At 36.8% G+C, this 23,847-nt stretch overlaps 2 protein-coding genes and 1 pseudogene across 2 annotated transcripts; 1 reads left to right on the forward strand and 2 right to left on the reverse strand.

Annotated features, from left to right (window-relative positions):
- Nucleotides 1-2: 2 nt before the first annotated feature.
- LOC132622668 (BES1/BZR1 homolog protein 2-like) lies at nt 3-2,530 on the reverse strand (annotated as a pseudogene).
- Nucleotides 2,531-6,797: 4,267 nt separating this feature from the next.
- Nucleotides 6,798-10,993, forward strand: LOC132621757 (uncharacterized). The gene is made up of 4 exons (XM_060336143.1): nt 6,798-7,233; nt 8,790-9,395; nt 9,468-9,649; nt 9,766-10,993. The coding sequence occupies exons 1-4, from the start codon at nt 7,148-7,150 to the stop codon at nt 10,362-10,364; spliced, it is 1,473 nt and encodes a 490-aa protein (XP_060192126.1). The 5' UTR covers nt 6,798-7,147; the 3' UTR covers nt 10,365-10,993.
- A 360-nt stretch (nt 10,994-11,353) lies between these two features.
- On the reverse strand, nt 11,354-14,163 carry LOC132621758 (probable NEDD8-conjugating enzyme Ubc12-like). Its single transcript, XM_060336144.1, has 6 exons — nt 13,974-14,163; nt 12,889-13,002; nt 12,268-12,376; nt 11,998-12,076; nt 11,792-11,908; nt 11,354-11,703 (listed from the first exon to the last, which is right to left on the reverse strand). Exons 2-6 carry the CDS (start codon nt 12,995-12,997, stop codon nt 11,566-11,568), a joined length of 552 nt encoding a protein of 183 aa, XP_060192127.1. The 5' UTR covers nt 12,998-13,002; nt 13,974-14,163; the 3' UTR covers nt 11,354-11,565.
- Between the last annotated feature and the right edge of the window lie 9,684 nt (nt 14,164-23,847).

The following is a 23,847-nucleotide window of genomic DNA, read 5'->3' on the forward strand; positions in this document are numbered from 1 at the left end:
AGAAGCTCCTAAAATTGAGTTCTCATTTATAGAATTTACAAGTGACATCCAAGTAGTATGGCGCAATGCGGCCTATCTTACACACAAGAGTTGATGTGATGACTGGACCATAACTGGGAACTTCCCGGATATGAAGATATAAGAATTCATACATATTCCTAATCCTTCATCTAACTTTAATCTCATCAATAGCTCAAGCACGTGCTGCTTTTTTGCTCCCAAGAGTGAGCTCTAGGTCATCTACCGCAATTTCATATACTCTCTCACCTTCCCATGCCATAACTTTGCCACATCCAAAATCAAATTCACAGCCACGCATCCTTTTAGCTGATTCTCCACAGCCAAACTCTACATGCCCATTCAAGGCGTTTAGGAGAACATTCTGTTGAGAAACCGGTTTAACAAGGTTAAAAGTAGGCGAAGTTAGAGCCACCATCCGGGAGCTAACCCAGTGAGCAAAATCAACAGGGGAGGCATCAGACTCGTCACATTCCGGAATTGTAGCCGGTTTAGATTGTTGGCGCCGGGTAGGACTTGATGGTGCAGAAGCAGCAAACATTGGATGACAGAAAGAATGCAATGCACTCGCTGATAGAGATTCCCAGAGTGGTTTAGGCTTTGATCTCTGAGTAGGAGAAGAAAGAGGGGGGTGACAGGGGCACTGCTAGAAGAGGGGATGGCAGCTAAATTACGGAGAAAAGGGAGTATATATGATGGGGGATTTCCCTCACACCTAGAGGGACTCGGAAATGAAGATGATGTAGGGCTGACATGGTAAGAAGGTGCTGGACTGGGGAAGGAGGATGACATGGGGCTAGGCTGAACTGAAGAACATGCACTGATATTCATCGAGGCACCAGCAATCTCGGAAGGTGGAGGCTTGCAGCCCTGAGTTTGAGAATATTAACAGAAATTAGCATATAGTCGGAGTAAATGGTTAGAGCAACATTCCAATTATATTAGTAACATTCTTTCATCTAGATAGTTCAGTCCACAATTGATGGTATACACAAACATAAAATCAGAACAGATGTACAGAAAATCTATTGAAGCTGGAAAAGATTAAAGTCTTAAACTAGAGATCTGAGCAGAAATTTCAGCACTTAATGGGAAGCTAAGAATCACAGCAAATTGGGAAAGATATGCATTTCTCTAGCTCCACACTAGGGCAAATAGAAAAAAAAAACTTCAGTAGACTTGTTAAACTACTGTACAGCTCAAAGACATACCAAAACACAAATCAAAACATACATATACATAAAAGTTGGAAGTGGCAGATCCAAGATTTCACTCAAATGGTTCGGAGAAACAACAAAAGCTGAATATAAAAAACAACCCGCAAGGGTGGCTCAGTTGGTTGAGCATGTGGCTTTCATAATGGAGGTCTTAAGTTCGAAACCTTCTGCCTACGACAACAACGGATTTGCCTTCTGGGTCGAGCTCGTCGCACCGGGCTTACCTAGTGCGGGTTACCTCTCCTGTGTGGTTTGCGAGCTATTGCACAGGAGCTGGGTTTACCCTGTGCGCACCCGAAGGGTAGCGGCTGCGGGTTCCCATGTCATCAAAAAAAAAAATGTTGTCCCTGGGAATCGAACCTAGGACACTTCCTGGATCGCTTGAGCTAACCTTTTACATTTGTTCGAGGTATTAAAAAGTGATTATGTGTATATAAACAAAGAAAATATACCCTATATATACAATGTAATTTTTTGCCGAACACCCTCCCACCCTTTAAATCCACCCCTGAAAGTTGGAACCTAGAACAGAAACACAGCAAATCTTCAACAAAGAAATCTCACCCAGCAGATCGATCCTCGAAGTTATATAATAGAATTTCAATCAAACAGTAGAGAGAAAATAAAAATATCTAAGACCAGATTACCAAACTTTTTGTAACAAGACTCAATTCTTCATGTACTTGATTTAAAAGATTACTACTACTTTTTATTTCACCATTGTAAATCCACCACACAAACCAACATAAAAATGTAAATCGGGAATGAAAAACTAAGAACATCACTAAAAAGTTAAAGATGTCACCTTGCGATAAGTAGTGCCATCTTCTTCAACAACCCAACCAGCTTGCATGCAAAGAGCTTTCAAAACCTCATTATTATCACACTGTTTGGGAAGTTTAATGTTACCTGAGCTCTCAGACCAGCAAATATTTTGGCGGCTATAGCCCTTCTTCTTCTCTCTCTTCTCTTATTGTTTTCCCTCTCCTTCCACGACGGTAACCTCCCTGATGATCCGCCGGAGGCCGTCATTCCGATTCTTTACCGGCGACAGCTCTTCTTTGTAGTATTTTTACGAAGAGAAGAAGAAATGGGAAAAGGGAGAGAATGGTCACTAGGAGAAGAAAGATTTGTTTATTGGAAATGTGGAAGAGAGGATTGTACTACTTGCCTGGATTCTCTTTTCTTTCTCTCTTTCGTGTAGTTGACCATTAATAAAAGAGTTCTCTGTTCACCATGGACGATATAGGGATGATTGCACTACAGTATTATGAGAAATCTGTGAGCAAAATATTTCATATTTACATCAAATCTAAAATATTTAGGACTGGTTGGCCAGGTGAATTATTCACTTTTATTCGAATTTTTTTTTCATATTATTTGAAAATCAACAGTTGCTTATTAAAATTATATTTGAAATTTGAAAGACATCTAAAGTCCTATTTTCACCTCTCTTTTTTTCACTTTTAGTTTTAAACCATTACGTTTATTTTTCTTATTCAAATTTTATCCTAAATATTTTATTTTTATAAAAATGACCCCATTTATATCAGCCACCAAACTGTTGCATGCTTTGCTACCCATTACCAATATTCTGAACTTCATAGAACAAAACTTGACACTCTTTGGGGTTGATCAATTTGAAAGAAAAATAAAATAAAATAATAAAGATTAGAGTTGACGAATGTGATTTGGATAGAGGAAGAAAATTATAAGGATGACAAATTCGGACAAATTAGTCAAATTTGGGTAATTTACTAGTTTTAAAAATTCGGGGGTATAAATCATATTTCATATTTTTTTTAGAAAAAATACATTCAAACTATTAAATATTATTTACAAAAACTATTATCAAACACAAATCCGTCTTCAACTCCAATAACAACAACAACAACAACAAACCCAGTATGATCCATCTTCGACTTCAATTTCAACTTCAACTTTTAAATTTTTAAAAATATTTGGTTCTATGGCCAAACGCCTACTTAATACCTACACAACTCTATAAATACAAAATATTTTTATGTATATTGTTTTTGTAGATTTTTTTATAAATTATTTATAGTAAAATGTTTTGTCTCATCATTTTAGTTCTTTGTTTTGGGTCGTTCGGGCGGTGCAAGGATGATTAATCCAACTTAAAGTTTTGACTCTGAAAAAGCATCTAACAAGTACCAGAATGGCATCTTCTATATCCATTTATAATTTGAGTATAACAAAATAATTTAATTCAAGAATTATATGAATTAATATGATTAAGATAACATTAAGAATGAACTACTAGATAAAATTATAAACCTCCGCTCTTACAGGTGGCTTTCACACGTGCAACATAAAGAGCTTAGGAGAAAGAAAGGGATAGGGACAACTTGCGTTGTTAGTAACAGCTAACACGTGAATTTGGTCTCACTCACCTCATTATTTTAGAATTTACCACTAGCACGCCGCTCCACCCCACAGGTCACTAATCACCATTGTTGTACCTATAGGTTGAAATCCACTTCATTATTAAAAGTTGGCACGATCGAAAACATCGTCTAGTTGTCTAGTAATAGACGAATGAATGATTAATTCAGATACGATTATTGATTTCTCACATAATGTTTTATATTCTCGTCGGGAGAACTTTGAACACAATTATCCTTCATCAATTATGGGTGCTCGCAAAAATTCATACCACTAAAAGACTTGTACATCTATAATCAATTTGAGATAGTAAAGAGTTGATGCTTCCCATTAGATTATTCCAACTCCAATGGACCATAGCCAATACCAGTATATTATTTCACGTGTGGCTTAGTGTGGTAAAATTTCACGGATATCTTATTTGGACATGGTTATACTTTTATGTGGTACGAATTAACTTGAATGGTGATTTCGAAATCCGCAATTATTGTCTTCTTTTTACCTTGATAGGAATGTACACCGCCACGTGGGTCACTATAATTTAATACTCCTTCTCTTCAATTTTACTTGTTCACGAGGGATTTTGTATTCATTAAAAAGCAATATTAATGATGTATAGATTTAATGAACTTGAAAATGAATTGATGAATGAGTAGTTAATGTTAAGGGTAAAACAAAAATAAATAAAAAAATATCTTTTTCTTGATATATTAAAGTGGACAAATAAAAGTGAAAATATATCTTTAGTAGACAAGTAAAAGTGAACGGAAGGAGTATAAGAATATTGTGTCTAAGCCCAAAAGCTGTTGTTTCCATTCGAGCCATTTCAACTTTTCTCTTGTTCTTCATTACCAGCAGAGCCACATGCAGAGTTGAAAGTTGAGATCGTGATATAACTAGATTGTCATATATGAAAGTCAAGCTCGGAAATCAGTTTATTGAAAGAAGAAAAATATCTCTTCTTGCGTCAATTTATGGACCATTTAAGACGTTGACGGACTTTAATTTTATGTTGGCTGAATTGCATATTGAGCAAATGAAAGTTAAGAGTAGAATTTCTCCAAAAGGATATCAAATTCGAATTTGAGCTAATGTGACGGAGCTCGATCCATACTTAATAAAGACTCTCAAAGATGGAGACGAATGACGATACACAAAATTGGTCCGTAATGATTGGTGTATATTCAAGATGATATCTTAAATATATTGCTTATTGAGTGATTTTGGTCCTTTTATTAGTTTATAATAAATGAGTATTTTTTGTCTCTATCAAATATTTAATATTTTCTTTTTGTTAGATTTAACGAGAATGGTCAAAAGAAAAAGGATTTAACATGAACTCACATTTGGGGTGCAATTTTTTGAGTTTCTAATATGGTCTATGTCTAGGGTCTAATGCAACTTTTTGAGGTATTAAAAATTGGTGTATGGTGGAGTGTGATGTTGTGATTTTTGAAATTTGACAAGAATTTTCTACTTTTTCCAGTTAAACCTTCTTTCCCTACAGTTCTCGCTTTCTGCCGGCCAGAGTTTTGTCGGAGTATAACAGGGCTTACTTTCGACAAACTTAGAGCGCAAAATTTCTCAAGAGTATATTTCAGAGGCCATTTTGAACTTACTCCTAACGATAAGGGACCTTTTTGTTATTTTATCCAAAGATGTGATTACTGAAATCAATAACCAAAAAGCTTCAGAGAAGCCTAAAATGTTGGCATAAATTCGTAATATCTCCTTACAAGCAGAAACAGAAAAATATTTTTCAGAGATAAAATTAGCTTTATTAAAAAAAATTAAATTTGTCAATTATCCATTTTTAATTTAACCCATTTCTCTCTCACGCTCTTCTTTCTTAATCCTATTATGAGATACATAATGTTTGGCCCAATGCACTAACTGTATAAAAAAAAATCCTGATAACAATTTAAAATCATTTATCTTTTTACATTATATTAGACGCAAAGTTAATTTTCTGTCTCTTTATATAATTTGACATATAAAAACACTTTTTTAAAAAGTATTGGTTGTACATAAGCTGTTAATCTAGTACTAACAAAAAGATTTTTAAATGATGTCACCAAACACAACAGGGATTGCTCCAAAGTACTTCATTTGAGAAGGAAAAAAACATTTCAAAACCTGGTATCTGCAAGCCTTGAAGATATTTTAACTTATGTTAAGGACCTAAACATTGCATTGCAAATCTGGGATCTTTAATTGAATGCTTATTACTACTATATATATATATATATATATATATATATATATATAAGCAAACTTAGGGACTTTTGTAGTCCTCACAAGAATTTTTATTTTTTTAAAACTTTTTAATTAATTACTTTTAGGTCCTAATCTTATTTATTTAAGTCATTTTTTTTTTGTTTTTTGTTTTTAAGGTCTACTTTTCAAAAGCTATCGAACCTCCTACCTCATTTTCCATGTTCTTTGGTTTTCTGTTTGGTGCTCGATATCCGCATTTGAGCCTAATTAATCCAGATAATTCGCACTGTATCGCGCCTATTCGGGGGAAGCACTCCCTCCAAAGATTTTTTTCATATCCATGTTCGAACCCTTAATTCCTAATTAAGGGAGGAGCAGTTTCATCCGCTGCACAAGTTAAATTATGTATTTGTCTTAAAAGTTCATTAACTATGTATAAATTATTTATTTAGAACTAAATAACTTCAGAAAATTATGATACATAACTTATAAATGTCAAATTCTGGCTCCACATTTGATTTGAAGTAAATAATTTCATCAAAATGGAAGTTAAAATATTAAAGGAGTGGAATGAAAATTTTGCTTTCATGTATTGAAAATATACTTATATGAAATTTAATTATTACTAACGTAATTACCCACTTGTGGGACTACAATGGGTATATCATGATTGTTGTTGTTGTATACTTGTACTAACACAAATTATATTTCTTTAATGAAAATATCTATTTTTATATTTTGAATTTGAGTCCGGGCTTAGCACTGACCTCACATAACTAGTAATATTATAAATATCAATTAATGTGACGTTATTATTCCAAGGTTTAATTTTTGCAATGCGGTTGGAAGCCTCCAAATGTCAACTAAGAAGTAGACGCGCAGTTAACTTATTACACGTCAGGTTTTGACTTTGTGAAAAAACACTCCAATTTTTGTCTTAAAAGATTTGCGTAATCTCAATCCGTTACCAGTTCCAATCCAATCTCACCAAACTCACCCACTAAAACATCCTTACTTCTTTCTTGCTTTCCAAATTTATACTCATAAGATAAAGAAATAAAAAATAAAAAAATTTGCCCTGTCCTTTTCCTGAATCCTTTACGTATTCTTATCAGATATTTACGTTTGATGGATGTACATATAGTACTATATAATACTATATCTATGTACTGTTTTATTTGATTATTGAATATTGTATGGTAAGTAGATCTCAAATCTTCATTTGGGGTTGTCCATCCAAAGATGGAATATTGCAGCAAATAAATAGTCATTAACTTTGGTATTAATTGATGGGGTTAAGCGCTAGAGCTTCCAGATTTCGGAATTCTGTTTTTCCAACTAAATCTCTGCTCCCCAGGCACCTTTCCACCATGAGGTCAGATTTCATTCTTTATTTGCATATTTATTCTACTTGTTTGTGTTTATGTTTCAAACGGGTTTAAATGGGATGAAACCATTATTGGCCATTGCATAAACGATCCAAACTAGTTTGTTTTTCTGTTCCACTATGTGGTTGTTGTTTAGTTGAGATTATTAATTTCTTTATGGTTTTCGAATTCATTATGCATGTCCATACATTGTTACTTCCTCTGTTTCAATTATGTAGCGGTTTGACTGAGTTTTGAGTTTTAAGGGAGAATTAATGACTTTATTATGGACTTATGAACCTTAGAACTTTTGGTCTTAAACATATGTAGTGACATGACTATGGCGATCAGAGGATGTTATTAAGAATAAAATGAAAAGTTTAAAGCTAAAAGAGTTTCAAAATATAGAAATATATCACTCTTTTAGGAAATAAATTAAAAGAAAGAGTGTTATGTAACACATGGAGTATTTATTTATCACGTTGGACCTTACTCTCCTCTGTCAGCTTTTGTTTGGGGGATTCAGATATTTCTTCCGATTATAGTATTGGATTAGTTGTTCCATTAAGGTTGCTGCTTCCTGTTATTTTCTTTTAGGTGTTAATAAGAGTTGATCCTTGGATGTTGTCCACGAGGTCTCTCAAGAATTGGAAGTTTTGGATGAGAGGATTTCGCTCAGTCAGTGAGACACTCTCTTTTAGTTGATAGATTGAAAGATTTGTATGTGAGATACCAGTGTTGATCCTTAGAGTAAGGGGTGCGAATGAAAACAAAGGTAAAAGTTTTAATTGATCATTAAGTCTGGAGTTGATGAAGTTAATTGCTACCTAGGAAAAACAATTATCTCTTCATTAGTGTTTATATGGCAGAGGGAGTATGGAAGTAAAGCAAGTGATACTGGGATCAGCAGATAAGTAGCTTGCAAAAGAGGAAGAAAAGCTCTTACTTAGGTTTACCTGCCAAAGGGAAAGTTTCAACTCCATTTGAGTTGAAGTAGATGCAATTGAATTACCCAACTTTTTAAAGACAAAAGTGATCTAATTTGTGAAATTCGGACAAACTTGTAAAACTAAAACACAAAATGAGTTTTAAACTGAAGGTAATTTGTCTTCAGGTGAGGAACACAATGCTGCTGCTTTGCTTGGTTAGTCACCATGTATCTTTCCTGTATCTGTTGAATGTTATAATCTTTCATACCACTGCTCCTCTGGGTCTTCTCATCAAGGGTAGAACATATTGCACTGTGATCCTGTAGGTAATCTGGTTTGATGTTTTTCAATGAGAAGTCAATGCAACATCTCCTTTGATGGAATTTATGGGATTGATTCACCTTCAGTATGCTGTTATAGAAAGTTCATCCGCTTTGAACGACATTGAGAAGGACAACCTCTTGATGTGTAGCTGAAACTGTGACTTTGGACCAATTTGAAAACCCCTTTATCCCCGAAAGAAATAAAGTTCATCCCTTTCAATCCATTTGATTTCTGGGAGAAGATTCTTCTTATACATTTTAGTGTAGCATCTGCATTTCTACTTTAGATTTTAATATGTTGGCCCATTACAGAACAAGGACAATTTTTGGGTTTTCTCTTTCCCTGATCATCATCAACATGGCTGCTATAATGGAGCGTGCTGATGAGAATCTCCTTCCAGCTGTTTACAAAGAAGTCAGTGAAGCTTTTACAGCAGGACCATCTGATCTTGGGTATCTCACATTCGTAAGGAACTTTGTGCAGGGGATTGCATCTCCAGTGGCAGGTATTTTAGTTTTAAATTATGACCGCCCCACGGTTCTTGCAATTGGTATCCTCTGCTGGGCCCTATCAACTGGAGCAGTGGGTGCAAGCAAGTATTTTATGCAGGTTGCCTTCTGGAGAGCAGTAAATGGCTTCGGTCTGGCTATCGTGATACCTGCTTTGCAGTCCTTCATAGCTGATAGCTATAAGGATGAAGTCAGAGGGACAGGATTTGGGTTTCTTAATCTAGTTGGTACTGTGGGTGGGATAGGAGGCGGAGCTATAGCTACAGTTATGGCTGGTCATGAATTCTGGGGCATACCAGGATGGCGCTTTGCCTTTGTCGTGATGGCAACTTTGAGTACTTTGATAGGATTCCTTGTTTTCTCTTTTGTTGTTGACCCAAGGAAAAAAGCCAGCGTCCAGCATGACAGGTAGTTGCTTATACCTTTTGTTGGTGTTTCTACTCTTTGGTTTTATTTTTGAGTTTTCATTTCTCATGCTAGGGAAGAATTGAGAGAGAAAGGCCGCTCAAATATCAATTCAATGTCAATTTGGATGGAGTCCTGGACAACCATGAAAACTGTCATCAAACTCCAAACGTTTCAGTTCATTGTTCTGCAGGGTCTAGTTGGATCCCTACCTTGGACAGCCTTTGTTTTCTTTACATTATGGTTTGAATTAATTGGTAAGTGGCCGGTTTTCAAGAATTAGTATGTCACATTTTCTTGTGCTGATAGACATGTTGTTGATTCTTTGATGGGTGTTAACTGCATCAATGGTGATCATGAACTTATGATGCAGGTTTTGATCATAATAGTGCAGCAGCACTTGTCGGTCTATTTGCCGCTGGATGTGCATTAGGATCCTTTTTCGGAGGAGTACTTGCAGACAAAATGTCTCGAATATACCCTCATTCAGGGCGTGTCATGTGTGCTCAATTTAGTTCTTTTATGGGCATCCCGTTCTCATGGTTCCTTCTTCGAGTTATTCCCCCGTCTGTAAGCAGCTATTCCACATTTGCTGTGACTTTATTCATAATGGGCCTCACAATCAGCTGGTGTGCGACTGCTACAAATGGTCCCATGTTTGCAGAAGTGGTGCCTTCGAAACACCGCACCATGATTTATGCTTTTGATCGTGCGTTTGAGGGTTCATTTTCTTCTTTTGCTGCTCCAATTGTAGGGATTCTCGCTGAGAAAATGTATGGTTATGATGCCAAGTCTGTTGATCCAATATTAGGGTCTGCAAGAGAGGCTTTAGCACTGTCAAAAGGCCTCTTTTCAATGATGGCTGTGCCTTTTGGTTTATGTTGCTTGTTTTACACCCCTTTGTATTGGACATTCAAGCAGGACCGTGAGGATGCAAGACTTGCTGCTGCAAAAGAAACAGAGATGATATGACAATCCCACGCTTTTCATTTCTTTGTTAATTCTTTCTTCTTGGATTCATTGGGCCCATCTGGCAAGTTCAGTTCATTTGGATTTGGAGTTTCTCTCTGTGACCACTTTGATGAAATGCTGCTGCACTACTGTAGGCCAAAACAACAGTGTTCCCATCTAATTTTGCAGAGGTGTCATCGGTGGCAACACCAGGACAACAGATTAAGTCTCCATTTCACTAATCTCACCTAACAGATCATACTCAAAAGTCAAAAATGTATTGGTGCTGAAACAAGCAGACGACTTTGCCGTACAAAGATATGCCAGCCATCAGGTAGTCCAACACTGAAGTAGCTGCTTCTGCAATGACAGGCTAGAATAGAGCGATGAGGGACAGGGTTTGCCTGTTTGTCTATGATACATGTAAATCCTTCCATTTTTTGAAGTTAGAAGAAAGCGACAGAACTATACGATCCTGTTGGTGTTACATCTAGATATTGAAGTTGAAAATTTTGATATAAATACTAAGCTCTGACATGGCATGTTACGCTCTTGCAATTTAAACGGAAGTTAGATAGTTAAGTTTGTTCCAACTTCTCTTCTACATGGCATAGCAAAGTTCTCTCTTCTTAGACGCTGCATTTGTCGTCCATATTGTCTTTCCATTGGTCTTCTTTGTGTTCATGACATGCTGTTCAGCAACATAACAACCATTTCTTTTTCCAGATGGAAATGAGAAGAACTTCCAACTTGAGTACTAATCAATTAGTATATCTTTCTTTGGTGTCCGTGACCGGACCAACGTGCACTTTTGATGGATATCTGTTACGATCAAGATACAGATAAAACTTTATAATCTTTGTTAGGTACATCGCTGGCTAGTTTTCTCATTGGAGCAATTCACTTCCTATTATATGTTCAATTAGTAATGTAAATTTATCGTTCAGCCAAGAAGCAGCACCAAGCAGACATCAAGAATGAGAAAAAAAAAAAAAAAAAAGGAGAGCAGATTTTCCAAATACCTAAATAATGCAATTTATTTAAAGAATATTCGCATATGGATCCATGTCGAAGAAGTTATAGCTAAAATTATATACTCCATGAAAATCAAACACTCAATAAGATGGCACAGCAAGTTTGCGGACACAATATACAACCCAGCAAGCCTCAAAATGATACAGCATCTGATCCAAAACACTATTGCCAGCATCAGGACAGCAGGCTATACGCATCGCGTGAAGCTTATATTGCCCACAGTTCCACCATGCATAGCCTTTTTCACATTTGATTTAAACAACTCAGGAGTATCTCTCAACACAGCAGCAGCCTCGAGATTAAGGGGATCCTCATGGTTTGGTTCCTGTACAGGTGTTGAACGGGATAAGTTGACTTTATATTTGTTGTATATATATGTGACAAACTAAGATGTTGCAGAGAAGCATAAATACCGTGAAAAGAAGATATAATCCGTAGATAATCGTGTTAATGTTGAGAACAGGCTTCCAATCTTCTCTAAGTACGTTGAGGCATACATTACCCTCCAAATCGATATTAGGATGGTATACCTGCATCTCACACAGAAAGCTCATGAGAATATTGTCTCTGGTGCATGTCAAAAAATATATAAGTGGAAAAGGAGGAAATATAGCTGTACCTTGGTCTTGCACTTGACTTTTGGTGGTTCATGTGGATAGATTGATGGAACCTGGAAAGAGAATAAAAAATTTCCTCCACTGCAACAACAAAACCAGGTTGTTTGGATGAGAATCAACATGATTGTGCAGTAATTACATTAACTGGAAACTGAGAATGCAGCCGCATGAAACAACTATGCTTAACACATACAAGTTCCAAACTCTATATTAAGGGGGGGGGGGGGGGGGGGGGGGGGGGGAGTATCAGCCATGCAATAGGAATTACTTACACATAGTATCCACCATCTGGCTGAATTTTAATCTCAAAGTTCATCAGCTTATCCTTCCCACCTGGAAATGATATTGTACAAGAACGGGGCAGGTTCAGCTCGGTAATGTCTGCAAAAAGTGAGTTGAAGTGGGTAAGTCTCAAGTGAGAGTGCTTTACCATAAAAAAGATTGAAAGGAAGTTTCATATCCCTATGGTTTCAAGAACTATGTGCCAACTAATAGAGCATCTAGCAAATCTTTCAATAGGGTGTTTCTATTGGATCTCCTAAAAGGTCTTGTCTGATTTAGTACATCTAGACTAGGTCTAGCCACTAAACTATCAATTGTCATAATTTTTCCAATTGAACAATGTATGGAGTTCCTTTTCTCCTCTGAGAAAATTTTCAAATTCATTTATATGTTCTTTCATCCTAATGTTCATGTTAATATCACCCAGTTTCTAGGTACTTCCATGCTGATTGCTGCATCAAATGCCATGTTGCTCCAATTGCTGATTTTAATTTTCAACAGAACCAATGCATGATGCTCAAATAAATTACTCCAAACAAAATTGCAAAAGATATTGCAGAAACAACATAAAAGAGTAAATAGACCAAGCAAAAAGATAATGTGATCAAAACCTTTGCGTAGACGCAGTTCTCCAGCAGTCTGCTTGTTACCAGGACCCGCACCATTGCCATTCGCATTGTCCTCTTTTTGCTTCTCTTTTACTTTGAACAATCTGATCATTTTTCCTAAAACAAATAACAATCAGTTCCATGAGCATATTTTTCCAGAAATAACTTGAATAGTGGAAAAGGAGTTCACACACTGTATTTTTGCAATGGATATATAAACAATGGCAATGATGAAAAGTTAAAGATGTCCAATTTTGTGTAGACCGCCATCTCTACTTAGGCAAAGTAGGGAATATATACCCGTCATGAATAACTTGTCGAAACCCCTTCAAAAGAAAAATAATGGAAAGGACTCCTACACGAAGAGCAATGTACTTCTAAGCATTTGTTACTCTTTTACTCTTCTAGTAATATAATGCTTAGGCGATTGAAACAACAGTATATTAACTTAACATGAACAAGTTCATGGTTTCGTATATACCTTTCCCGAATATATGATTGGGGAGACTCCTACAGCATAATTCAATGTACACACTTATTAGGGCAAACTTCTTAACTTTGTTTACAAATCAAGGTTCAATTTTTTCTCAAAATTTCCACTCATGGCGGTAAAGATCAATGTGGCTATCAACAAAACCATTACTAGAGTCCTAAATTATGTGGAAAAGGGATTAAAAATTAAACAGATAATTAAAAACTCAGTCTGATGTCAACAACATAAAACAAAGAACCAGTAAAGAAACCAAAACTTTTTCTATAAATATCCCCAATTCAGTATTCAGTTAATTATCTAAGAAAGAAACTAACCCTACCCCCCACCCCCACCAAAAAAAAAAAAAAAAGACATGTACACAACATAAAGGGTGGCTAAAAGTTCAATCTTTAAAAACAAGAACATAACGATGAAGCCTAACAGTAAAAGGGGGCGAATGTTAGTGACATGCAAAGAAAATTCCAGTTATCAAGACTTGGCAATGGTGAAAAAAAGAAGACACAAATCAAAAACCCTTAAATCCAAGAAACTAAACAGTGAGATCACAAACACAACTGGAACATAAAAGAAAAAGAAAAGAGATGAGTGATGGTACCTTTTGATTTTTGAAGAAAGCGCAGAGAGAAGTGAAAAACCTGAAACGGAGAAAAGTTGTTTTAGGGGAAGTAGAAACTCTCCATATATATAGCACACTGGTTTCTTTTATTCCCACAATCCCAAGGACACTCAACAACTTGTAGCCTTAGGCTTTGGTTATACAGACGTTTTCAGACCTCAAGGAGAAATATGAGTTATGTTCCATGTTGGAAAAGGAATATTATTACTGTTGGGAAATTTCAAAGGTTGAAAAGATTATTGGTATTTACTCCCTCCGTCTAAAAATACTTGTCGTGTTTTGTTTCTTGAGAGTCAAGCTGTTTGAAATTTAATTAATATTTTAAGATGTATTTTTTCACCATATTGATATGAGAAGAATTATAATTTATTTTGGAGTAGTTTTTTTAATCTTTTAATTATAATTTTAAAATATTAAATTAACATGATCCAAGTTAGCTTTGAAAATTAGTTAAATTAACTCTAGAAAAGTGAAACGTAATACTCACAATGTCTCAATTTATGTGATAGAATTCAGATTTCGAGAGTCAATAAGAAAATCTTTGACCGTGATTTATTCGTATGTCCTTTAAATATTTTAAATTGTTAATTATTGTGATTTATATTATTTTTTATGTAGTTTATAAATATGTAAATTATTTTTTAAAAAGTTTAAGGATTGTATGTCTGAATTCACGATCAAAATAAAGAAATTTAACTTTCGAAATCCGAACTGTATCATATAAATGGATATACGGAGTAAATACACTGGTACGGAAGAAGTAGCATGTTTTAATCCTTTTTAAAGTAGAACGGTAAAATCAGATCTTGTTTCCGCACCTTTTGATGACTTTTTATCATATATTTAGATGAAGATCAATTCCCGATGAAAATCGAAAATGATTTCTTCTCATTTCAACGGTATTGTTGCATGTTTCTTCCCTTGAGCAACGTATATTAGAATACATGAGCACAATATTTTCAAAAGGACTGTATAAATATTATTTAAAAAAATAAGTTGAAGAAAAAAAAATTATGAATGTTGATCATATATAGCTAATAATGTTGATCATATATAGCTAATTAAATAAAGGAAGTCTGTCTCACAGAAGTCATTTCTCTCATTGGGATTTTGATATATAGTTATGTCACTTTGCTCATAGTATATATCCTACATAACACCAAAAGCCTATATTGCCCACAGGTCCTAATTAATTTTGACTAGGTTAAGAAAAAAGCTCTCGGTGCACGTTAAGCAGGATAGCTAACGTACGCCAAAAGCTTCAATGGCACGAGGGAGGAAAAAGAATCCACCACCACCACCACCGCCGGAACCCACCTCGCCGAGAGATCCCACACCCACACCAATGAGAGATAAGAGCGACCGTACTGTTACGCCTGAATCGGGAGTTCCTCAAGCCCTAGCCCCCATTCACTTCGGGCAATGGATGGTGGGCAAAGGTAGTGCCCCTACTGTGCTACAAAGACCAAAATCAACGACGATAGGACAGCCACAAGGTACCCCGCTGAGCAGTCCTATCAGAGTGGAAACTCAACCAGATCCAAAAGTGACGACCCACCCACAGGTGACTCAAGCCCCAGAGCAAAAAGAAGAAACTGAGACGGTGCGCAAATTGACATTTTCAACAGGTTCAAGTGCGATTAAGAATATAGATGAAGAACGGGAGAGGATAAAACCCCCATCTCTAGCTGAGATTGTGAAAGGGAACCGCTCATTGGACCAAGGTAAGAAGCTTGACTACTTTCCGCCTACTATTAAGGATGGAATTAAAGTAGTGAAGCTTAATCCAACTGGAATTGAGGAACAAAAGGAAAAATGGCAAGATGCACTGGTGGGGTTTGTAGTGAGGGGGAACCCTACGTTTAAGGAGATGCTGAGGTTTGTGTATGGAGTCTGGAATTTTGTTGCTACACCGCAGGTTTTCCTACATACAGATGGCTATTTTATCTATCGATTCGAAAGTGAAGAGGACAAGGAAGCTGTGCTGGAAGCAGGACCGTATACGTTTAATAGTCGACCCCTGATTGTTAAGCAGTGGGAGGAGGACTTCGAAATTACAGAGGAGTCATCCAAGCTGCTCCCTATTTGGGTAACTTTCCCTAGTCTGCCCATACAATATTGGGATATAGAAAATCTTGGAAGAATTGCTAGTTGTTTGGGGAAACCTTTGTGCACAGATAAACTAACAGCTCGAGGGGAGAGAGTGTCATATGCTAGAATGCTTATCGAAATGGACACATCCCAACCTTTCCCTAACTCTATCCTAATTGAAACTCCAACAGGGAAAGTTCCAGACCAGAGACTTGACTATGAATGGTTGCCAAAATATTGTCAAGAATGTTTGCAAATAGATCATCATATGGCTACATGTAAGGAAAATCCTGTGAATCTAGAAAAACCAGCAGTGGAGCAAAGGAAGAAGAAGCGACAGAGATTCAGGCAGGAATGGAGATCAAGACATGATGACAATGTCCTACCGCAAAATGGAGTAGCAGTAGCTCCTCAGGCTAGTGGTGCTCCTGATGCTAATAATTCACACGCTGATAAGGCTGAAGGAAATATCCAGAGAATTCAACTTAAAGGGAAAACAAAAGAGGTCCATACTTCTCCATCCAAGGCAAAGAATACGGATGCTGCTGAATTGGAGCAATTCTGTCGCCAAAATAAGAATGTTGGCCTAAAAATCGCTGAAGGAAGAGAGGGTGACAAGGGGCAGGGAAGGGTGGTCACACACAACCCCCCATGATTTTTTGCTCATGGAATATTCAAGGGCTGAACAAGCCCTTCAAGCAGAAGGAATTGAAAACCTTCATGCTTAAAAACAAAGTAGATTTAATAGGGTGTTTGGAAACAAAGGTTCAGAAGAGAAATGCAACTAAGATTAAGAAGCAAATGGGTATGGAATGGGAGATATTCACAGACTATCCAGCAGTCCCAAATGGCAGAATATGGGTTTGTTGGAAGCACAAAAAAATTAGAGTTAGAGTTCTATACTCTGATTCCCAGCTAGTACACTGTACTGTAGAGGACAGAGATTCCTACTTCAAATGCACCATGACATTTGTGTATAGGCTTAACACTGAGGTTGAGAGGAAGGCACTATGGCACCAGCTAAGGAGTCTAAATGCTAGTATAAATGACCCTTGGGTGATCCTTGGAGACTTCAACACAATTCTATCTGTGGGGGATAGAATAAATGGAGCACCAGTGCATCCGGCTGAACTAATTGATTTTCAAGACTGTGTGGAAGATATTGGAGTGGGACAACTAACTAGAAGGGGTTGTCACTACTCATGGTGTAACAAGAGGGATGCCGGGGGTAGGATTTATAGCTCAATTGACTGGATCTTTGGCAATCCCCACTGGTTCATGCAATATAATGATCTCACGGCCTTATATCATACACCAGAGTGTTCGGACCATTCCCCAATTTTGGTAAACACTGAGGTTAGTAGGCAGAATTTAAAGAGGCCCTTCAGGCTGTACAATGTGCTGTTGCAAAATCAGCAGTTCAAGCAGCTTGTTGAAACCACATGGCAACAACATATACCGGGGTATGCAATGTATAGAGTATGGCAAAAGCTGAGACTAATATCACAGAGGGCAAGGCAGATGAATAGAGAAATGAATGGGCTGGATACAAGACTAGAGGAGTTGCGAAGCCAGTTAGAGTATATACAGAACCAGCTCAGCACAGACCTTTACAACACTCAACTCATAAATGCAGAAAAAGAGGCCATAGTACAGCTAGAAAAATGGTCTAATATCCATGAAAGGGTACTCAGACAAAAATCGAAGGCAACATGGATAGCATATGGGGACTCCAATACAAAGTTTTTCCATGCATCCCTCAAAGCCAGACAAGCTAGAAATAAAGTTGCAGCAATCAGCAATGATCAAAAGGAAACATTTACTGCCGCAGCACAAATACAGAGTGAATTTCTGAATTTTTTCACTAACCTTCTGGGAACAAGACAAGCAGAACTTCCTAGTATCAATGTGGACATAACAAGGGATGGACCTTGCCTCACACATGAGCACAGAAGGGAGCTTGTTCAGGAGGTTACAAGAGAGGAAATTCTAGTGGCTCTCAAGGACCTGCCCCTAGACAAAGCTCCAGGAGAGGATGGGTTCCCTGCTGAATTTTTTAAAGACTAATGGAGCTTAGTAGGAGAGGATGTAATAGAGGCTGTCCTAGACTTCTTCTGTAGTGGGGAGATGCTGCAAGAGATAAATTGTACTACTATCACACTAGTTCCAAAAGTCCCAAACCCCACATATGTCAAAGAATTTAGAACAATAGCCTGCTGCACGACAATCTATAAATTGATCTCTAAAGTTATCACTACCAGATTAAAAAAGGTGGTGGATTACTTAGTGGGACCCTCACAGTCATCCTTTATTGAAGGAAGGAGTATTCTTGACAACGTGATTGTAGCTCATGAACTGATCAAGGGTTATTCTCATAAAGGTGTTTCTCCTAGATGTATGGTGAAAATAGATATTAGAAAATCCTACGACTCAGTGGAGTGGTGTTTCCTACAGATGTTGTTGGTTGAGTTTGGCTTTCCTATGAAGTTTGTACAACTTATCATGGTATGTGTTACAACAGTAAGATACTCTCTGATCATAAATAGTGGCTTAACCCCACAGTTTCAAGCCAAGAAGGGGCTTCGGCAAGGTGACCCGATGTCACCTTATTTGTTTGTACTGGCTATGGAGTATCTCAATAGATCACTCAAGCAGCTCAGACGTATACCTGGCTTCAATTATCACCCCAGGTGTGAGAAAATGCAACTGATTCATATTTGCTTTGCTGATGATTTGTTGATGTGTTGCAGAGCTGATCAATGGTCTATCAGACTGATGATGGAAGCTTTTAGTCACTTCTCTGAGGTCTCAGGCCTTCAGGCCGACATGGAGAAAAGTTCTATCTATCTGGCAGGGGTAACTCAGGAAGTGAAGGATCAAATTGTGGATGAGATGCACTTCACTGTGGGTGAGCTTCCATTCAAATATCTCGGGGTTCCACTTTCATCAAAGAAGTTAAATATCCAACAATGTATGCCTTTAGTTGAGAAGATGGTGGCAAGAATTAAATGTTGGACCACAAAATTCCTTTCTTATAGTGGTCGACTACAACTCATAAAGAGTGTCTTATTCGAGATGCAAACATACTGGGCACAGGTATTTTTGCTACCAAAGAAAATCACTAAGCTGATCACTAGTGTGTGTAGGAATTTTTTATGGACTGGGACTGCTGATACATCTAGGAGAGATCTGGTAGTATGGGAGAGATTATATTTACCGGAGTCAGCTGGGGATCTCAATATCATAGATGTGTATCAATGGAATAGAGCTGCTATCTGCAAATTACTCTGGGCTTTGGCTGCTAAAAAAGATACACTGTGGATCCAGTGGATTCATAGTTTTTACATCAAGAAGAGAAACCTGAATGAGATGCTAACCCCACCACAAGCTAGTTGGCTTGTGAGGAAAATATTTGATGCAAGGGAATGGTTGAATACGACTAACACCTTCGCTACTCTACACAGCCACTGCCACAAAGGTAAATTTAGTATCAAAAAAGCATATCAATCTTTCCTACCTCAATGGCCGAAGGTGACCTGGAAAGGAATTACAGTGGGAGCAAGCACTATGCCAAGACATAAATTTATTACTTGGCTTGCTATTCAACGACGACTGGCCACTGTCGATAGGCTGGAGAAATGGGGCATTAAAGTGGATAAAAAATGTGTACTGTGTACCTCAGGCAGAGATGAGACTCTTGATCATCTGCTATTTGACTGTGCGTATTAATGCCATATTTGGCACTCCTTATTGAGGTGGATGGGTATTAACAGACAGATTACAAAGTGGGAAGATGAAGTCAACTGGCTGGCACAACAGATGAAACACAACCAAGCTAGAGCAGAGATATTGAAGTTTTTGTTTGCTGCAGCTATATACAATGTCTGGATCGAGAGAAATTGCAGAAGGTTCCAAGGGGTATCACAAGAAAGCTCACAACGGGTAAAGGAGATTGCCCTGCAATTGCACATCAAGGGCAACTACCAAAGGAAGTGGCAACTTATGTTACAAAAACTTAACAGATTTCCTGTTTAGAAATTAGTTTACTCTGTATAGGATGCAGTCGTATTCTTAGAACAGTCGAGGTATTTACTTGAGGTCCAGGTCCTATAGTCCAAAAGGAACTGGCGGAAATATGTACAGACACACTTGGTTGAATAAAATTTCCATATTTGACCAAAATTTTTTTGACTAGGTTTACTTACAGTAGTCTACGCGCAAGTATCAACATTGTGCACTTGATAATCTCACTTTTGTCTTGATATGATTGTTTGTGTGAGTGTGAGAATTCTCTCTTAGAGCCTATTTGGATGGGCTTATGCCTATAAGCTGTTTGCTAAAAAAAATAAGTTGGGGTAGTCTAGCTTATTTTTTTTTGGCTTATAAGCTGCTTTAGATAAGTTAAGTCAAATGGGCCCAATTATTTTTTTGAGCTTATTTTAAGCACAAAATGACTTTAAGCTGGCCAGCCAAACACTCAAAAAAGCTGAAAGCAGCTTATAAGCAACTTATAAGCCAATCCAAACGGGCTCTTAAATTTAAGGGTATCATATACTCATATCTAAGACTGGAAGCGTGGAAGTCATGTTTACATTATCTTGTGTTGAATTTATATATAGTATAAAGCTAGGCATAGTGTCATGATCCAAATTACGGATCGCGCGGACACCTACCGTATTGTCACCTAGTAGGCGAACACTTACCAATCAACCCATGATTCATAAATCGTCTTTACAAGCATGTAACCGCTAACGCAAGTACTAGGTGGAAAACATCATAACCCTTTTCATAAAATCAAGAGAAATTTTTTCTAATTTTCGGAATCTAGTCTAGACATGTACAAGAGCTTCTATAATACAAGGAATAGACTGAAAATAAAATGGCACAGCTTCTGCCTGGAATGAGATGAACAAAGCTGTAGGGAGATGTCCGTCAACCAACTAGTGAAACCTTCAGCAATAACCTGAAACATACCTACACCCCTAAAAGGCATGTAGCAAGAGTAGTATCAGTACACCACACATACTGGTAGGAATCATAGGCCGACTATGATTAGTTTACGCAATATAATGTAAAATTAAATAAAATAAACACTGTAACATTTCGCTTTTACGCGGTTTAAGGCATAAAGGCTACTACGAACTCGTTGGTGCTCTTTTGGACTTTTTTTTTTAAAGAGACGCCACCCAATTTTAGGAAAATTAGGAAAACCGAGGGTGAAGGGTTTATTCAAATACCGTGAAAAATCCTTCGTAATCCAGAGTTTTAGGTAAGGGTTCTGATCCCCTGGAGAAGGTGTTAGGCACCACAGTATTAAGGATCCGTACTATGCAGTTGACCTTCGAATTCCAATCTATGAGTATTTGCATGAACTGTCTGTTTACTGTTTATTCTCGCAAAAAACTTGTCACTTTGCTTGTCATTTTGAGAAAAGAATTTGAACACGTGCCCTTTATATATAGGGTACATAGATTCGAATTGATAATATCCGAATAAAATAATCTCCCTTAGTACACAAGCATGATGTATTTTTGTTTTGGAAAAATGAGTATAAAGTTGTCATCTTTGACCAAACAGAACTGCCCTCTTAATTCAACACTAGAAAAGACCAGAGCATATATTTTTTCTTTGTGATTAATGTGTTTCACTCTTGCAACATTCTGTGGTTTTGAAATATCGTTTTATTTAAAATTAAATTGTTCAAAATAGTCTAGCTAATTATCTATTTAACTTTTTCAAAATCATTACGCTAAATCCGGATTTTTGAAAATGATTTTGGGGACTTAAAGTCAATCTAAACAGCATAAGTATCGTTATGCTAAGACTACTAGTTCATACGATAAGGATTCCACTATGACATGAGTTTTTACAACTTTTTGTACAAATACACACAAAGCTCAAGATGAAGGAAAAACAAGAAAACAAAAAAAGGAAATGGAAAGGCCAGGGGCGTACCAAGCCGCATAGTTAGCCATTTTCACTCATGGCTGGACCTTCTGTGCGCCAAGCTATTTAATTTTGTCTTTACAAACTCGATATCTTTGGAGAAAGAATTTTTCTTATTGGGCCTGAGGCCCAATAGGCAGGCTGACCCCGACCATATGGTGAAGGGAAAAAAGAAAAAAAGGGAAACCGGTTAGTTTATAATTTTTTGAACTCATCACACTTATAACTTACGCACACATATATATCGAAACTTCTTACAAGTTACATAATTATGGCTTTTGATTACACTGTTGGTTTTACTTGTTATATCCCATATTTTCGCATGTTCGGAAAATTCGAAATAATTTTTGACTTGTAAGAAATAAGGCCATAATTTGATTTTTATTTAAAATATGTGTGTTGTCCATGAAATGTTGATATGAAAATATCGAGGAAGGCTAAGGGCAAAAATTGGAATTTCGGAAATTAGTTTCGGGAATTACAAAATAAGCCCCTAAATGAATTGGGCTAGAAAAAAAAATGAAAGACATTGAGGCCCAAAATTGGTGTTGGCCGGTTATGGAGGAGAAAAATGGTCCAAGCCCAAGTGCCATAAAAATCCAAGTCTAATAAGTAGCAACAAAAGGCCACAATTCTTCATTCATCATTGGAAGTTTCAAGAACAAAACAAAGGAGAGAGAGAGAGAGACCAACAAAGGCCATTCGGCCACTTCAAAATAAATAAATAAATTGTGGAGCTCAAATCTTTGGTTCAAACTCATCTCTTTTGAATTCCTATTAAGTTGGAAACCCTCTTCAATGTGATACAAATTTGGAGGCAAGAAAGTACTTTTTTTATCAAGTGCGAATTCTTGAAAAAGGTAAGAATTATACTCTTTTTATCTTGGAAGAATTTTATATATATATTGTAGTATATGGAAGTGAAGGTAAAGTATGAGAATTTTGTGTTATGGGTATGTGGGTGTGTGGCCGAAAATGGGTAAATGGAGAGGGATGATCAAAATTTTATTTATTATGTTAATTGTGTTGTAATGGCCTTTTAATGCAAATGGAAGAATTCTAGTTCTAGTTGGCATGACAAATTTGTTGTTAAGTTGTTGTCGGAAAGTATGTGATGTTATTATAGATTATGTAATTGTGAGAATGGAATTGTTAAAGTGCAAATTTCGGTTGTTGTTGATGAAATTGGAAGATGAAAAATGTGTTGTGAATGTTGTATCGAAGGTTGGAGATTTCGGATGAATTCTAGTCTTGATGGGATTTTTGTATATTTTGTAGAATGGTATGAAATGCCTTGAAATGCTTTTGAATGATCTTGAATTGGTAATGAATGTGTAAGTGTCGATATTGGCTTGAAAAATTCATAGTTGAATTGAATGTCGATGAATTATGTTGAAAGGAAGGTTACTAGTGTTGGAATGCATTTTAGATCGGTTTTTGATGTTATTGGTTTGGTTGTTGGTATGGTTGTTGATGAATTTAGCCGAGTTTAATTCTCGGGGATGTTGAATTTACAGGGGAGGTGCTGCCGAAATTTCGGTAGACAAATACTAATTAGAATTAAAATTTTATGTACTTGTAGCTAATTTTTGGAAATTGATAATATTATTGTAGATATTGGAGAGCCCGAGACTTTCGAGATTGGTAGTGAGCGATCGAGGTATGTGAAGCTTATCGTTCTTCCTTTTTGGCATGACCCTTATGAAATAAATGAATGGCATATATGTACGTTCTAAAGAAAATTCTACTCTTAGAGCCACTAGGATGGCCTATGTCTTTGATTTTCATGAACTAATCCATACGACTTGTCACATGC

This window comes from Lycium barbarum, chromosome 12, assembly GCF_019175385.1.
Source record: "Lycium barbarum isolate Lr01 chromosome 12, ASM1917538v2, whole genome shotgun sequence".
NCBI lineage: Eukaryota > Viridiplantae > Streptophyta > Magnoliopsida > Solanales > Solanaceae > Lycium > Lycium barbarum.

What these genes read in the sequence shown, in the direction of transcription:
- LOC132621757 (XM_060336143.1), top strand. Translation starts at nt 7,148, where the DNA reads ATGGGGTTAAGCGCTAGAGCTTCCAGATTTCGGAATTCTGTTTTTCCA. An exon ending in GCCAGCGTCCAGCATGACAG is followed by an intron (nt 9,396 to 9,467) that starts GTAGTTGCTTAT and finishes TTCTCATGCTAG; the next exon opens with GGAAGAATTGAGAGAGAAAG. An exon ending in ATTATGGTTTGAATTAATTG is followed by an intron (nt 9,650 to 9,765) that starts GTAAGTGGCCGG and finishes CTTATGATGCAG; the next exon opens with GTTTTGATCATAATAGTGCA.
- LOC132621758 (XM_060336144.1), bottom strand. Translation starts at nt 12,997, where the DNA reads ATGATCAGATTGTTCAAAGTAAAAGAGAAGCAAAAAGAGGACAATGCG. An exon ending in AAGTCAAGTGCAAGACCAAG is followed by an intron (nt 11,909 to 11,997) that starts GTACAGCTATAT and finishes TGTGAGATGCAG; the next exon opens with GTATACCATCCTAATATCGA. An exon ending in GATTATATCTTCTTTTCACG is followed by an intron (nt 11,704 to 11,791) that starts GTATTTATGCTT and finishes ACACCTGTACAG; the next exon opens with GAACCAAACCATGAGGATCC.